The following is a 17,438-nucleotide window of genomic DNA, read 5'->3' on the forward strand; positions in this document are numbered from 1 at the left end:
AATTCACCCTACCATGCCTGAGCGTGGCTGGTCACTTAGGGGTCACCAGGTTATTTTGCATAGTGGCCTGCACAAGTAGAGTTCATAATGCAGACACAGAATTATAGAATATTAGAACTGGAAGGGACCTTACGAGGTCATCAAGTGAAGTCCTCTGCCCCCATGGCAGGGCAAGCAACATCTAGATCATTCCTGTTAAATATTTATCCAACCTGTTCTTAAATATCTCCAATGATGAAGATTCTACACCCACCCTCAGCAGTTTACTCTGGTACTTAACCACAGGGACAGGAAGTTTTTCCTAATGTCCAACCCAAACCTCCCTTGCTGCAATTTAAGCCCATTGCTTCTTGTCCTATCCTCAGAGACTGAGGACAATAATTTTCTTCCCTCCTCCTTGAAACACCATTTTAGGTACTATCACGTCCCCTCTCAGATTTCTCTCTTCTAGACTAAACAAACCCAGTTCTTTCAGTCCTCTCTTAGGTCATATTTTCTAGATTTTTAATCATTTTTTGTTGCTCTTCTCTGGACCCTCTCCAATTTCTCCACACCTTTCCTAAAATGTGGTGCCCAGAACTGGACACAGTCCTCCAGCTGAGGCCGAATCGGCACTGAGTAGAGCGGAAGAATGACTTCTCGTGTCTTGCTCACAATATTCCCGTTGATGCATCCCTGCCACTAGTTTTAGACCCATGGCAAGAAAGCAAATGGTGTATTTGCCCTAAGAGCATAGGACTTGCTGTGCCAGGTTTTGTTTCTACTGGTTCTCTGGTGTCCTTCTAGAACAGCCTTCCATCCTTCATCTGCAGCTCTCCAGGAAATCTCCCCTTCATTTTATACCTTAGGCCAAATACACCTCTGTTTTGTGTATGCTGCTTCATTAACAGCAACAGGGATGTCTTAGCCTATAACTCTGCTCCTTGCTGTGCCGTTTCTGCTGCTAGCGACTGGGCAGGTTAACATTAGGACTCAGGCACTACTCGCAAAAAGAATCCAAGATTTACTGAGTTCAGGCCCACTGTCCATTTCTATGAACCTCACACAAGCTTGATCGTGACAAGATACAACTCTCCCAGGGTATGTCTACATTACGTGGAAGATCGACCTGGTCAGACCTGGTAGAGGCATGTGAAATCGAACTATTTGGGGTCAGCACTTGACCCCCATACGCCTCAAAATTGCGAGGAGTAAGGGAGGCTGAAGGGAGAGTTTCTCCTGTCAACCTCCCTCTGTGAAGACGGCCCGGTAAGTCGATTATAGCTGCGCAATTGCCATAGCTCAACTTGAGTATCTGCAATCCTTTGTCATGTCAAAGAAGAGCGATGTCCAGACACTGTCCTGGGAGACAATGCAGAGGCTAATAATGGCCAGATTGGAAGTCTAAACAAAGGTGCTGGTTTTTAATGTATCTGCAGAAAGTCACTCATCATCTGCACCAGAGGAGTCCAAAAGTACAGCAAGGATCGCCACACTGTGGTTGTCATCCTTGCACATTCATCACCAGCCTTCCCCTCCCCCCTGCTCTAAATACATGCCCTTTCCTCCTCCCCCAGAGCCAGGCACCCCGAGCCCACCCCACCCCAGCCCCACACATTCCACTCAACTCACTGGAGTAGCAGCTGCAAGATCCAGGACCGTTGGGGTTGCAGGCACTGCACCAGGCCCTGAGGCCATCTCCAGCAACGGAAACCTCAGCATGCAGGCATGGGAGCTGGCCTGAATGGACTGCAGAGAATTAACTCCCTCTCTGGCCTCTAAAGCAGCGGTTCCCAAACTTTTTGGCATCACGCCCCTCTTTTGATTTTTGAGAAACCCTCAAGCCACCCTGACTCTTTTTTAGCATCATCCAATCCCCCCCTAACAAAACATTCAATTTGCAATTTAAAATAAACACAAAAACTTGATATAAAAATGCTATTTAAAATTATAAACAAGCACAATTAGTTTTTCCTGGCCCCCTGCGAGCCACCAGAGCTGACCACAAGAGCTACCTTCCTGAGACCTGCGCTGTCAGAGCCACCCGCCTGAGCTCTGTGCTGCCAGGGTCAGCCACCCACCTGTTCACCAGCCTCCTGGGCAAGCCACCTGCCCATCTGCTGGCTGCCCCAGAAACAGGCCAGCTGCCCGAGCCGCCCACCCAAGCCCCGCACTGCCAGGGCCAACCGCCCGCCTGCCATCCTGAGCCCCGTTCTGCCGGGGCCAGTCACCCGAGTCCCACGCTGCTGGGACCAGCCTCCCACCCGCCAAGCCCCACACTGCTGTGGCCAGCCGCCAGCCTGAGGTGCCTGAACCCTGTGATGCCAGGGCCAGCTGCCAAGCACTGTAAGTCCCACAAACTGGCCGGCTACCTGAGCCCTGTGAGCTGCCTGCCCAATTGTCCCATCCCACAAAGCCAGGCACCACAAGCCCCCTGCTCTTACCCCATCCCCCTCACCGGAGCCAGGAACCCCCAGCCTCTCATCTAATCCCATTCTCCTCCTCCTCCCCAATCCACACTCACTCATCTTTGCAGGAGGCAGCTCGCTCCATGTGGGTCTTCGCCGGCTGCCTGCTTTTTATAGCGGCTGCACCATGTCACCCATGTAAAATAGCAGGGGCTGAGAGCCAGAAGCAAAGGCCGGCTCTTTCTTTAGGTGGGGGGAATGATGGTGGGCTGGGTTGCCTCATGCACCCCCTGGAATGTCTTCACGACCCTAAGTTTGGGAAACCATGCTCTAAAGAGATGTTGCTATCGCTTAGGGTGGAGGCCCATGGATCTGCTCACCATGAACTCCCTTCTCCCATTTAAAGGTGATGGGTTTTCTGTAAGGGCTAAAGGCTAACCAGAGAGTAGTTTACAGAACCATCCCTCACCCACACCCACTATCAGTTTCCTTGCTGTACAGTGCGGCTGCAGGAAGTGTTCTCTTTAAGCTGAGTGCTTGGACAGGAACAATTCAAATGCCACCCAGCAATTAGCAGAGCACCCACGGCTCGCAGCATGTGGCTCTACTGGTGGTGCACATCTACCATATGCCTCAGTGCACCCAAAATTTATTCCACACCTGGATGGAAAAAGACTAGAAGGAACATTGACTGGGGTCCCATTTCGACAAACCAGTTCTGCAGTTGGCTGCCCCGGGCTGATTTTTTCAAGGAATAATAGAAAGAAAAAACACTCAGCGATGCTGCATCATTTGCTTTTTATTGAACCAAACAATTTAAAAACCAAACGACTCTACAGCAATTTGTTCCCTGCTGGGTCCCCAAAACTAAAAGCCCGCCAGCCTAATGACGTGACACAATTAAGCTAATGTACAAAATATACACACCTCCAAGACAATAAGAGGATAAGAAGATAACGTTGATCAGCTTTTCCTGGGACTAAGATGATCTTACACAACCCCTAACTGGCTCTGACTCTTCCTCTGATGCAGAAAAGAGTTTCCGAGTAGCGCAGAGCAACAGAGCATTTCACATTCTAGCACTGTGGCCGGATAATAAAAAGTCCTGTGTCTCACAATCATGGTTTGATCCCTCCCTTCACCTCCAATTTCAGTTTGTTTTAGCTGTATGTCACTATCCTTTCGAATACTTGCACAGCTTAGAGACCTAGTATTCAAATCTAAAACGCTTTTGTTAAATTCCATTGGTCCCAGTGTTTTAAGCATGCAACTAACAAACACCCTCTTTGCTTTCCTACTCCCGCATTTTAAACATTCAGCAACGTTGGCCAGGAGCAGCAATTTTTTTAGGGCACAATATTTTTCCAATCATCTTACGCAAGAAGCTGACTGGATTCTATAGGAGCTGCCTTTCAGCTCAAGCTTTTATTTCGTTCATGATAGCAGGAAAAAGACTCTCCCCACCTGGTGGAGTGTGAGGAATGAAGCTCATCAAGTGAACATGCAAACCATGATGTTCAAAATTAATTAAATACTTTGCATTCATACGACACTTCTCTAGTATCGAGTAAAATCTTTTTCAAAGTCTGTAACAGACATCAAACAACAAATCACCTCTGCGAGGTATGGAAGGATTATCGGTCCCATTTTGCACATGGGAAACTGAGGCAAAGAGTGGTTAAGTGACTTGCTCAAAGACAAGAGTAAGAGCCAGAATAAGAGGTTCAAAGTTGCAGGCTCTCAGCTTTTGGATCAGACCATCAAACCACACACTGGCCTTCAGCTGATTCACCCTATTGTTGATCAGTAAATAATTAAAATACAAGCTTATCAGAGTTGGCAAAAGCCATCACCCGCCTTGTTCATTAAACATAAATCAAAGCACAAACCAATTTCCCAGAAACCTGATAGTTTGGTTTAAGTTATGTGCCTATGCCTAGATTGCAGGCTTCTGCAGATCTGTTGGCTAAGATCTGCTGGGTGGGGGCATTCTGTCGACATCCCTGTACATTTCATTCCACAAGGAAGGAGGAGTGTCTGCATAGAGGTGGGTTTGGAAGTTATGGAAGTGCGCTGCGCAATTTGCGTATCTTTTGCCAACAATTCTCGGCAATCTCGACACAGCCTGGGAGAGTTAATACAATTGCAAGGCTCACTAAGTAGATTGCTTCCTGTGGCTAGGCAGAAAGGAGAGTGAGCTTGTACCTCACATACACACTCCCAATTCAACTGGTCTTGAAATCCCACCCCTCGGATTAACACAACACACCTGAGACACACAGAAGACAGCTCTGTAGAAATCCATTGCATTGGGCTCTACTGGGATTTGTACAGAGTCAAAACACATTTCTAACTAATTAAAATGGAACATCAGGGATTTCCTTGGGAAGTGGAGAACTGCAATATATAAACTGGGATAGGGTTTGTTACACATCTACTGTATATTTTAGAGGGCATCTGTCTCTCAGTGCTATGTTTGTTCAAGAACTCCTCAAACTATAAGAGCTATGACCATGAAATGTGGTAGGTACCTTCCTCTTACCTTAACTGAAACCGAGGTCAGGGTTTGATTGTGCCTGGAAAGTGGGAAATGCCTGAAATCCCAGGATTTCCCAGAACATGGAGAGGGAGGGGCCCAGAGAGGAGGGATGACATACTTCAGACTCACCACTGGGTGCAGTGAGCACAGAGCACAGCAAGACTGAAGAGTGACCACTGGGGGCAACCACAGCAGGAAAACAGTGGTCATGGAGATGGAGTTCTCAATCCTGCCTGATGCTGGATAGGTAGGTGCCTCCCCTGCACCCCCACAACCCTTCCCCCCCACAATTAGCCCTCCCGACATGCTGGGGACAGGAAACTTGCCCTTGGCCCCCTGCCCAAGCTCATGCTAGGGCAGGGGGAAATTGGCCCAAACCAGCCCCCCCCCCACAAGACAGAAGGGAGGGCCAGGAGCCATAGCCCAAACTGCTTCCCCCACAGGACAGGTGGGATGGGAGGTCACGGCCCAACTGCGGGACAGGTGGTGGCAGTGGGCTCGGAGCTGCAGCCAGACTTGGTCCCCGCAGGAGACAGGTGGCAGAGGCTGGGAGCCATGTTCCAAACTGCCCCCCACCCCCACTCTCCAAGGGCATTTAAAACCCCACCCAGTAGGACCTATATGCAACCTCTTACGCATCTGATCCCCCAGAGGGTGGGATTAGCCTTCAGCATGGGAGCTGTGCATGGAAGGCTACTTCCCTGAGGCTTTGACCGCACCTTTCTCCTCCGGCCGAAGCCAGATCCAGGTGGTCGGTTTACATCCTGCATTCCCGGGGCTGCCAGCAGGTTTTGTGGCACTTGCCTATGTGTAGCACCCAGCCCGCCCATTCTAAATACACACCGGCCTGTTTGGGCTGATACGCTGGCACTCAACGCGTGGAATTTTTGGCATGTCACATGACAACAAAGTCTCTCTCAGAAAGCAACCCCGCCTCTTGGCAGGGAGCTGCCTTCCCTTACACGCTCCGAGCCCATGCACCAACTGGTTCTCTACAGAGGGAAAGAGACGTGAAGCTATTTGCAGTTGTGACAGCACCTGAAGACATGCAATGACCGGTGGTTACAGAGGAGGCAGAAGATCGGGTGGGGCTTTTTCTGCACCATGCCAGAGAGGCGTGTTCTTCAGCATGGCTTTTGGAAGCCACTAGCAACTGCTGAGCACCCTCCAGTTTCCACTGAAGATGACCGGAATTGAGGGCATCCAGCACACTGCAGGGTTAGGCCCTAAACTTTGACAGTACTAATTACACCATCAATCCCTGGCCACTGGAAGGTCACCCAAGCAAACAATTGCTCTTTGGCTGATCATTCAGATTAAGAGCTAGGACAGAATTACTTACATGGCTTTAACCCCCTTTATTTGACACTCAAGAGTCAATATTCATCTGTTAGGTGAGTGCCGACCCCACCCTCGTAACACTCTCTTCCCTTCATCTAACCCGATCTCTAAAACCATAGCTCATCATCCACTACCTCAGAGCCTTGCTGGAGTGTCATTGTGACTTCTGGGGACAGATGTTTCCTGCCCCATGAATGCCAAGGAAGTTATGATGGCAGCTGGCAAGAGCTGGTCATGTGACAGAAGATAACCATTTCAAGACTCCACTAATCACTGAGGCTGTGGAGTCGGACTGCTCAAGCAATCAGCACCTGCTGACACAAGCTCCATCAGTGGAGCTCAGCGGAGCAAACTGAATTCTGCCTTGTAACCATATTTGAAGGTGATACACCTGTATGGTGGAAAGGAGGCTCCTTAACATCTGCCCTTGAGATTCTCTCTAGACTAGTCATCTTCAAGCTTACAGCTCAGAAAAGCTGTGTGCAACACAAAGACCCACAGACTGGTCTCAGGCCGAGCGAAAGAGCGTTGCTCAACCAGCGTGCCCCATACTACTCCAGCACACGGCTTAGCATAATGCAACTCACTGACCAAATGGGATGGGGGAGCCAGGATCCTCTCAAGCATCAAGGAAACACCATCTCCTCCTTCCCACCCAGCCAGCAAGAGGGAAGCAGAAAACACTATATTGACCAAAGAACTGGGAGTCACAAGGCAGTGACAAGACGGGTTGACGTTGCAGGGCTGCGACACAGAACTCACAATGTATCACTGTGTGATCAGTTCACTCAGCGCTGTGATGTCATGAGGAAAATACCACCACAAAGGATCAGGGCATTACTGTGTGGTTCTGTTTACTACTCTGCTCACTGGCTCGGCAAGCAGGAATTCACAGGGACAGACTGGAGCTGGTTGAGCGGGCACCTACAGGCCTGCTGCTCCTGCAGGTGAAGTCAATGGAAGCTTTGCTAAGTCCAGGCCCCAAGTGATTTTCTGATCTCATTTGGGAAACAAGATACACATAGTAACCTTGGTTTGCTCACAACCAGAGCACTACCCCAGAGCATCCAACACAGAACAGAGACCAAAAATTCAAGAGACTGAGGGGCGAAAGATTTCAAACCCAAAAATGTTTTGCAAACTACCATAAATAAAGGGGCACCATCGGATTACACATCAGACTGTATATCCAACACAAGAATGACCTGATTACAATCACATGGGTTGTTAAGAGGCATTTTTGACGTCTTACTCACTTTGCTATTGTTTGCTCCATTTCTGTATTTCAACTAGGCATCCAAACAGCGGCTGCTCTGTCCAGCTTTCAGGTGCTCGTGTGACAGCGCAGTACAGCACAGGGAATACTTGCCAAGAACACAATTGCAGTGGTGGTTTTTTAGAGTTACAGATTTCAGGGACCACTTCTGTGGGTGGGGGCTTGGGGAAAAGGTTAATTTCACAGAACAACTTTATTCCTTAAGGTCAGTCTCAGAAAGTTGTACCTGTACTTCTCCTACTGAATGTCAGCCATCAGGGCTGCTAGACGTCACCCTCTTGCTATTGTAAGACCCCTGGTTTCTATCTCCTCTTTGCAGCTTCCTAAAGTGACAAACAGGATGTACTGATCAGGGGTTCCCAGAACTGGGACATTCATTTATTGCACTGAAAGGGAGAGTGTCTTTACTTCCATGGCTTGTTCTGGAGGTTGCTGCTGCTGAAGGAGCGGGTGGCGAGGGCGCCAGCTGGGCTGGCGGTGGGGAGGTTCTGGCTGCTCCTTACAGCTGTTGCTTTGGAGTCGCGGCCTGAGGAAGCCCGGCTAAGACGGCCTGCAGAAAAGGAGAGAAACCCACGTGACTTTTTGCTGAAGAGATGATCAGCCCAAAGAAGTTTGTTTTAGTTCGCAGGTAATAGGTCTGGGGCTGACACGAGAGACCGGGATCCATATGCAATCCTGCCCCTTTGTTTTTAACTGTGTCCAGAGAGGCAGATCCCGCCCAGGTACCTGATGCCCTTTCAGGCTCCCTCAAAGAACCAGCTGCCTGGTTGTCATGGAGGGTCCGTCTACGCTACAATCAGACACCCATGGCTGGCCCATGTCAGCGGACTCAGGCTTGCTAGGCTGTTTAACTGATGTGTAGACGTTTAAGGGTGACTAGAGTGGAGGCCTGAGGGCCCTGAAAAGTGGGAGGGGTGCAGATCTCAGCCTGCGGCCTTTGGCCCGCATGTCAACCCTGCAAGGTGACAGCCCTGTTAGCCGGAGCAGCTGACACAGGGTAGCTGCAGGTTTCTAACTGCAGTGCAGACATCCCTTGACAGGCAGGCTCTGTGGAATATGCAGGCCCAGCCTGGCGAGAACTGGCCCTATTGCACCATCACTACAGCAAAAACCCTGCCTGCACTTGGGAGCGATGTTCCCCTAATCTTTTCCATCCATGTGCGGAATAATTTTCTGTATGTGCACTGAGGCATGTGTGAGTGTGCACCATTCGTAGACATATAAAGCCTAGCTGTGGGTGCTCTGCTAATCAGATGGTGCGGCATCTGACCTCTCGAGTGGCTGCACGATCACTCAGCTTACAGGGAACACTACTCAGGCGGGGAACGGGATGGGAACTATTATGCATAGATGGTCTGGGGTGGACCTGGCGGAGAAGAGGGAATGACAGCTGCAGCTATGCTTCCTACCACCCATGCTATGTCATCCTCTGTGCCCCTTCTGTACTGCACTGCATTTGCAGTTAACAAGGTTTAATCTTCTCTGACATGCTGGACATGCTTGTTGCAGGGAGCAGACAGCAATCCCTGTTCTGGACCTACAGCTACAGACCTTACACTAGTGCAGCAAGTGACTGGATGAGAAACAAGAGAGCAGTGAAAGGCCCCAGGACTTGGAAAAGCCTGCAAGTCTTCATTAGAGCTTGCAGGTAATTTTCTACAGGACTGTCCTTTGGGTTTATGGGGCCCTGCACAGTACTGTTTAATCAGTGCCGTTACAAACAACAGCAGCCTGGGGGTGATGATGATTTTTAGAGATGTGATTTTATAATCGTCATCAACAAACTAATGCACTAGTTTTAAAGACATTTTAAACTCAGGTCCTGTCGCCTAACAGCAAACTCAGAAACTGAAAGTCTATACCTGGGGTTAGCAAATGCTCACTAGATGGCTTCAGTGGCTCTTGAATAGCTCTTTCACAAGTTCAATGTTCTGCTAATAGCTCTGGCAGGCTTTTTCACTCCTAAGTTAACTAGATCCTCCCCATACAGAAGCAGAGCCACAACAGGAAGAGGCAGATGGGTGGACATTAAGACCCAGGGGTGTCCCAAATTTTTGGGTGCTCTACGTAGCTGCATATTCTCTATATGGATAAGGACAGTCCTGGTTGCAAGTACTATGCAATATTGCAGAGAGCTGCCAGTCCCACTGGTGCCTGGCTTATCCTGAAGTCTTCACTCAAACAAAGCTTCCATGGTCTTCAGTGGGTGTTCGGGTGCTCTATAAATAACACAAGAGAAAGCCCCTGTCCACAGTGGGATCAGCCCGGTACATGAGGTTCGGGGTTCTAGTGGCTACGTGGCCTGGTCAGCGTGAAAATGCATTTCCTCCACCAGAGATCTAGTTATAAAATGAAGGTGATGCCAGCCCTAGGGAAGTCTATGGAAGTTTGCCATGGGGTCTTACTGGCAGTATCTGAGGGGATCTGCTCCTCTTCCAGGTAGTATTCTATCTTTTGTAGATCTTCTGCAGTAAATCTCCATTTATTCTCAGCACGCGTGGGCGTTCCTCTTGGGGTAGCTCTTTTCCGGGCAGATCCAGTGTAAGTTGCCAACTGGCAAGAAGCTGGGAATGAGCCAGTGACTAGCCCTTCAGGGATCTTCTGTGCAAGGACTTTCAGGCCTGGACACAATACAGAACATACGGTTAGTGATGACTAGTTAATTGCAGTTGGTGGTCAGGCTTTTGAACTAACTTTTGTCTCCTGATCAGAAGTGACAGGAGAAGAGCTACTGACAGCACTACCCAGGAACTAGGGGTTGGGGCTCATGAGACACCTATATAGAGGTCATTCTTCTCAAGTGCTAGCACTTTTCAGTAAGTACTGCGCTTCCTTGACTGCCACAGGTTGGAGTGGAAGTTCAACACATGGGAAGATTAGCTCCTAGACTTTGCTTTTGGGAGCAGCAGGTCTCATGAAGGCAGCTGCAAGGCCTAGGCTCTCAAAAGGCCTTGGAGGCTGCAGGATACTTTTTGGGGATAAAAATGCATGATGCAAAGTACAAGAAAGAAAAGACTCAGTGTTCCTCCCCACCACCTTCTCATACACACAGTTCTGGAGAATACTGCTATAGGGGATGCTAATGGAGCTATGAGAGCCAACCTCCACCAGGATTTCTAGGTCCTGAAGTGATGGGCTCTTCACACTTGCTTTGAGCACACAGAAGCTGGATAGCTCTGGCTGTTCTTGGTAAAAGCTATTTACACACAGTGTTGATACTATAACTCATGGAATCAGAGTGGGGCTCCAATAGTGGGTGCCTTTGACACCAGCCTTTCACCGCTGATGAACATAAGAACATAAGAACAGTGATACTGGGTCAGACCAAACGTCCATCCAGCCCAGTATCCTGTCTGCCGACAGTGGCCAGTGCCAGGTGCCCCAGAGGAGGTGAACCGAAGACAACGATCAAGCGATTTGTCTCCTGCCATCTGCCCCCAGCCTTTGACTAAGGGCTAGGGGCACCATACTTTATTCTTGGCTAATAGCCATTTATGAACCTAACCTCAAAAAAATTATCACGCTCTTTTTTAAACTTTGTTAGAGTGCTGGCCTTCACAGCCTCCTCTGGCAAGGAGTTCCACAGGTTGACTGTGTGCTGTGTGAAGAAAAATTTTCTTTTATTAGTTTTGAACCTGCTACCCATTAATTCCTTTGGTGTCCTCTAGTTCTTATATTATGGGAACAAGTAAATAACTTCTCAATATTCACTTTCTCCACACCACTCATGATTTTGTATACCTCTATCATATCGCCTCTCAATCTCCTCTTTTCTAGACTGAAAAGTTCCAGTCTCTCTAGCCTCTCCTCATATGGGACCCTTTCCAAACCCTTAATCATTGCCCTTTTCTGAACTTTTTCTAATGCCAGTATATCTTTTTTTGAGGTGAGGAGACCACATCTGCACGCAATACTCAAGATGTGGGCGTACCATAGTTTTATATAGGGGAAGTATGATATTCTTCGTCTTATTCTCTATCCCTTTTTTTAATAATTCCTAACATCCTATTTGCTTTACTGACTGCCGCTACACACTGTGTTGATGTTTTCAGAGAACTATCCACTATAATTCCAAGATCCCTTTCCTGATCTGTTGTATCTAAATTTGCCCCCATCACATTGTATGTATAATTGGCGTTATTTTTCCCAATGTGCATTACCTTATACTTACCCACATTAAATTTCATTTGCCATTTTGCTGCCCAATCACTCAGTTTGCTGAGATCTTTTGGAAGTTCTTCACAATCTACTCTGAATAGTTTTGACTATCCTGAACAGCTTGGTGTCATCTGCAAACTTTGTCACCTCACTGCTTACCCCTTTCTCTAGATCATTGATGAACAAGTTGAACAGGACTGGTCCCAGGACTGACCCTTGGGGAACACCACTAGTTACCCGCCTCCATTGTGAAAATTTACCATTTATTCCAACCCTTTGTTTCCTGTCTTTTAACCAGTTTCCAGTCCATGAAAGGATCTTTCCTCCTATCCCATGACCACCTAATTTACATAAGAGCCTTTGGTGAGGGACCTTGTCAAAGGCTTTCTAGAAATCTAAGTATTATTATGTCCATTGGATCCCCCCGTCTGCATGTTTGTTAACCCCTTCAAAGAACTCTAATAGATTAGTAAGACAAAACTTCGCTCTACAGAAATCATGCTGACTTTTGCCCAACAAATCATGTTCTTCTACGTGTCTGACAATTTTATTCTTTACTATTGTTTCTATTAATTTGCCTGGTACTAACGTTAGACTTACGGCTTATGGCTTGGGTTAAAGAATTATCTATTTGGGGCAAGTGAAAACAAGGTGCATGATCACATATTATGACCCCCCCAAACCTTGTTTACACCAAAGGTATGGGAGATTTCTCCAATTGTTACTTTAGCACCAGTGGTGCTAGCCATAGCAAGAGCAAGAATATGGGCAGGATGTTCTTTCATCCGCCAAGGAAAAGTGGGAGCACATGGTATAGAACAGATGCCGACTTGAAAAATTAAGAAGATCCCAGGTTCTCTTGACCCACTCTAAGCAGTGTCGGATATCACACTGACTGGAACATTGCAGTCCAGCATGCCCAGCGGGTGGGAGAATTCCTTAAAATCCTCGGCCCAAACAAAAGCTTGGAGACACTTGCCAAAGCTAGGCTAAATGGTGGCAGTTTGGTGGCCAGGACTGTAACACACAGGTGGAGCTGTGTACTTACCTCTGTCCCTGTATCTCGTGCAAGGCTTGCTCCCAGCTCTCAATTTTAACCCAAGTCCCCACATTTACGATGCCAAAAGAAAACCCCTCACCTCCAGATAACATGAATAAGTTCTCAAAGCCCCTCTCACACATGGTAGTGGCTGCCTGGCTGGCTAGTCTCTCATCATCATCATACAGGATGATAATCTTCCCGTGAGCATTTTTCTGCCAGGCAGAGATGTTAAAGAACCTGCATTTTTTAAATGAAATGTTACATTAATTTGATGTCTGATGTCATCTTCTTGTGTCTGTGTACACGGCAGAGACTGGTAGACCTGATTTAAAGGGTCAGGCTTGAACCCTCAACTTGCTGCCTAGAATGCTTCCCTTACCACCATTAAGTTTAGTTTTGCAAGGGGCCAGGACTCCTAGACAGTCAAGGAAAGGCAGAAATCACCTTCTCCTTCCAGGAATCAAGACCTGTGATTAGTCCTAGAGTCATAGGCCTGGTCTACACTACAAAGATACATCGCTCGGGGTGTGAAGAATTCATACCCCTGAGCAACAGAGTAAAGCCAATCTACCCATTGGAGCAGACAGTGCTAGGTTGACAGAAGCCCAGACTCCACCCTGGGGGATATCAACAAGCCCATCAATTTTAAGATCAGAAGGGACCATCCGATCATTCAGTCTGACCTCCTGCATGTCCCAGGCGCCGATACCATCTAGTCCTTGCCACACTCAGACCAACACCCAGAGTTACATCAGAGTCCTACAGGCCTCAGGAGACTGGATCATCATGAGTCTCAGGCAGCGAACAGGAGGCACCAGGGTGCGCCAAGGCCCTGAGTGAGAGATACCCAGAGAATCCCAGCAACTGACCAATACTCCATGTGCAGCAGAAAGGGAAAATCCTCAAGGTGCCTGCCAGCCTACCTGTGCCTGTGCCATATAGAAACACAGAAGCTGGCAGTAAGGGATGAGCCCCTTCCCCTGTTGGTGTGGAAGTCCATAATCTGGGATACTGCCCACCTAATTCTAAACTTTCAAGAGGAAGTCTAAACCCTTCTCTGGGGAAGCCAGTGGAGCTCTGTTTAATGCCTCAGCCGAAAAGTGTGGTGCCAGAATATCAGCACTTTTCAAGCTTTCAAGCCTTAGCTCACACACTAGAACAAAATAGTCTAATCCTGAGAAGGGTGGAGCACACACCACTCCTAAACTGCAGTCAATGGCTTTGCAAATGACAGGTGCCTAGCACCTCTCTCTGACAGCTGTAACACCCAACTCTGACATCAAGTAATCCCTCAATATCAGCGTAGGAAGGCCCCATCCTGCTCTGGTGAAGTCACAAACTCCCATTGACTGTAATGGTGGCAGGAGTTGGCTCTGTGTTCACCCAATGCAGAAAGAGGCTATTTGCCAAAGCATTGCCTCTCTAGAGCACCACACTATAAAAAGGATACATATTCCAGAATGCTGTTCGTATAAGGATTCATGGTTCTGGACAGCGTTGCGATAGGGTAGGAATAAGCTGCAGAGACAAGAGACAAGGGTGAGGGGAGGAACACCTGATCAGATTAGGACCTGTCAGAGTACAGAAGCCCAGTTCGCTGTGAAGAAAGGCTTAATTTCAGTTCAGCTTCTCCCTTCTCCTGCCCAGTGCTTTCAGAAGGGAGAGGGAGAGAGTGTAGAGAGCCTGCTTGGGAGACAGAGTGGAGACAATGTCTTTGGGAACTCTCAAGTATAGGGGTCCAGAATTCCCCCACCCCCGTTTCCTTTCTGCTTGTGTTGGCTTATTTTGCTTTCTCATGGCCAATGCTCAGGCTGCCTCTATTGCTGTTTTGCAGGGACAGGCTACGCTCATAACTAAAAACCCAGAGCCAGAGGGACGACTTCACAGCACAAGTCTTGCCCCATCATCTTGGCTCTCAAGAGATGGGAGCTCACCCTCCAAAGGCCCGCCTCACCTTCAGTGGGGAAAGGACAGTGGCAGGGCTGGCTGGGCTCAGCTGTCAGGGAACACAGGCTGCATGGTTCAGTTTCAATACTGAGTGAAACAACAACATCTGTTACATGCTTTGTGGCAAGAAATGTTGAATGTACTATGCCACCAGCTAACACTGACCAAGGCTCAGGAAATCCTTTGGTGATCGGGGCCTCTCTTACCTCCAACAATATGACATTGGTCATATGCATCTTTATCTCGTACATCAAGCAGCAGGAAGGGGCAGTCAGGATAGGGCTTGTCTTTAGCGTTTGTGTCTTTAGCGTTAGCATCAGATTTCTTCCGTAGGCTTTTGTCTATGTCTAGCTCACCGACGCCGCTTATCACACTACAAAAGGCAAGAAAGCAGACAATGATGTAAGCTCTCATTCTGTAAGGACTTCTGCTTCTCTGAATTAAGACTAGGAAACTTGTCAGTTGTTTTCTGATCCAATCACAGCTGAACACGACAAATTACTACAAAAGGATGGAAAAGGATATTACCGCTTCCTTCAAAATTCATTAATGAACTTAAGGAGTCAAGTGAACCAGTTGGGGAGTAAAATTTTTCCTTCTGACTTCTTCTTAAAAATGTAGAAGATTTATTTTCATAGGTCTGTGCTCCCAGTGTCTGGTTTGGAAGTACTCAGTACCTGTGAAACACAGCAAGGTTTCTGAAAGGTTGTGCCGCATCATTTGTGCTGACAGAAGAGTAGTCAAAAGTTCTAGTACTTCAGTAGGTTACCAAAATGGAGATTTTGGTAATTCATTCACAATTCATGCTGCACAGATTATGCATGCCATCTCTACACTGGAGATGAGGTGCTCAAAAGGGAAGAGCTACATGGTGATTATACCACTGGACTGTGCCCACAACCTACCGGAGATATTACAGCTACCAAGGAACCTGACAACCCTGAATATCAGATCACAGAACACTAGAACTGGAAGGGACCTCGAGCAGCCATCGAGTCCAGTTCTCTACCCTCTCGGCAAGACCTAGCACTATCTAACCTCCTCTTAAAAATCTCCAATGATAGAGATTCCACAACCTCCCCAAGTAATTTATTCCAGTGTTTAACCACCCTGACTGTTATGAAGTTTTTCCTAATGTCTAATCTAAACCTCACTTGCTGCAGTTTAAGCCCATTGCTCCTTGTCCTATCCTCAGAGGTCAAGGCGAAAAATTTTTCTCCCTCCTCCTTGTAATCCTCTTTAAGGTACTTGAAAACCACTATCATGGCTCCTCTAAGTCTTCTCTTTTCTAAACTAAACAAGCTCAGTTCTTTCAGTCTTCCCTCATAGCTCACATTCTCTAGGACTTTAATCCTTCTTGTTGCTCTTCTCTGGACCTTCTCCAATATCTCCACATCTTTCATCCTCCATTAACTCAGACACTTGCAGCACTGTGAGTAGTGGTGTACCCGATGCCCCCTGGTTACAAAAAGAGAGCTCATTTTCCATGGACCAGTCACTGGCTCCTCCATTAAGACCATTAGTGACACATTAGTTTCAGTTTGGTGGGGGCAGTTTGTGATGCAAATTTGTGACCAGGAGGCTTTAGATCAGGGATTCCCAGCCTGTGGGTCGGGACCCAAACATGGGTTGTCATTACATTTTCTAAGGGTCGTCAGCCGGTCACTCCTCTGGCTCCCAGTCCCTGTCCTGCCATGCTGAAATGGAACTCAATTTAATTGATTTAATGGCTTGTAGGGAACTGCCTGTGCTGCAGGTGGGAGAAGGGAGTAGGAGGACCTGAGGACAGGTGGAGCTGAGCAAAGGAGGCGCTGGTGGCCCAGCAAAGGAGCAGTGGGGGGCAGCAGTGTGCTCACGTGAGGTAGGTGCGGGGGTGCTTTGGGGCTGTGAGGGGTTTAAGCCTGGGGGTAAGGGGGTGAATCAAGATATATAAAATTTATTTTCCCGGGGAGAACCTCCTCCACCCCGGGTTTGAATTGCCTTGGGTCACAAAGTCTTCCTGAACTGTCAAAATGGGTTGCCATCTCAAAAAGCTTGAGACCCGCTGATTTAGACTGAGTCACACTCTCTTGTTTCAGGCTGGTCACAGGACAGCCTTCTGTTGGAGGTAGAAGCTCCAGTTGCTACCATCAGGCCAGGATTCAAATGAGAAAAGCTCTGTCTCTCACTGCACCCCAAGCTGTGGCACATGGATTTCTAACCCCAAACCTGGGCACATTTTGCAGCGACTCAAAGTACAACAAAACAATTTGCAAACAAATGCATCTGAAAAGAAATGGTGTCTGAGTAACCAGAGAGCTCTTTGGGATTAACTGTTAATTGATAACAGGTCCATAAAAGACTGAACAGTAGACTTATTAAATGAGACACCTGGAAGGGACAGGTGTTGTATGCCACAGTTGGTGGGGAAGTAGGAAAAATGTAGTAGGTGGGGGAGGAAAGCAGTTCTTTGTGCACTGCTATCAGGTACCTCTGCAGAGTAGACCGATACGATTCCCCAGCCCCTGTGTTGTTTATGAACAGGACGGGACTGGCTGGTTTCTCAGTAGGGCTTCCTTTCCCATTAGTCCCAGCTGTGAGTTCAGCATCAGTCTCTGAAACAACAGTATCACCATCTAAAAAGGCACAAAAGGTAATGAAATTTAAGTTATTTGTGGAGGAATTACCCTCTGATTTGTAAACTCAAAGATCCAACTCCATTCCTTGAAGCACGCGTACCGCAGGATTCAGTGTTTATTAATCTCTTGC

The 17,438-nt window shown here is 47.8% G+C and overlaps 1 protein-coding gene across 1 annotated transcript in view; it reads right to left on the minus strand.

Annotated features, from left to right (window-relative positions):
- Nucleotides 1-5,229: 5,229 nt before the first annotated feature.
- The window catches only part of CEP41 (centrosomal protein 41), a 34,753-nt gene continuing 22,544 nt past the window's right edge, over nt 5,230-17,438 (minus strand). The window contains exons 6-11 of the mRNA XM_074984207.1: nt 17,161-17,305; nt 14,897-15,063; nt 14,194-14,261; nt 12,841-12,955; nt 9,949-10,164; nt 5,230-8,093 (exon numbers count right to left, since the gene is read on the minus strand). Coding sequence (XP_074840308.1) covers nt 7,948-8,093; nt 9,949-10,164; nt 12,841-12,955; nt 14,194-14,261; nt 14,897-15,063; nt 17,161-17,305 — 857 coding nt within the window. The 3' untranslated portion in view covers nt 5,230-7,947. The remainder of the gene's footprint in view (nt 8,094-9,948; nt 10,165-12,840; nt 12,956-14,193; nt 14,262-14,896; nt 15,064-17,160; nt 17,306-17,438) is intronic.

The sequence above is a fragment of the Carettochelys insculpta genome, chromosome 1 (assembly GCF_033958435.1).
Source record: "Carettochelys insculpta isolate YL-2023 chromosome 1, ASM3395843v1, whole genome shotgun sequence".
NCBI classification, from domain to species: Eukaryota; Metazoa; Chordata; order Testudines; family Carettochelyidae; genus Carettochelys; species Carettochelys insculpta.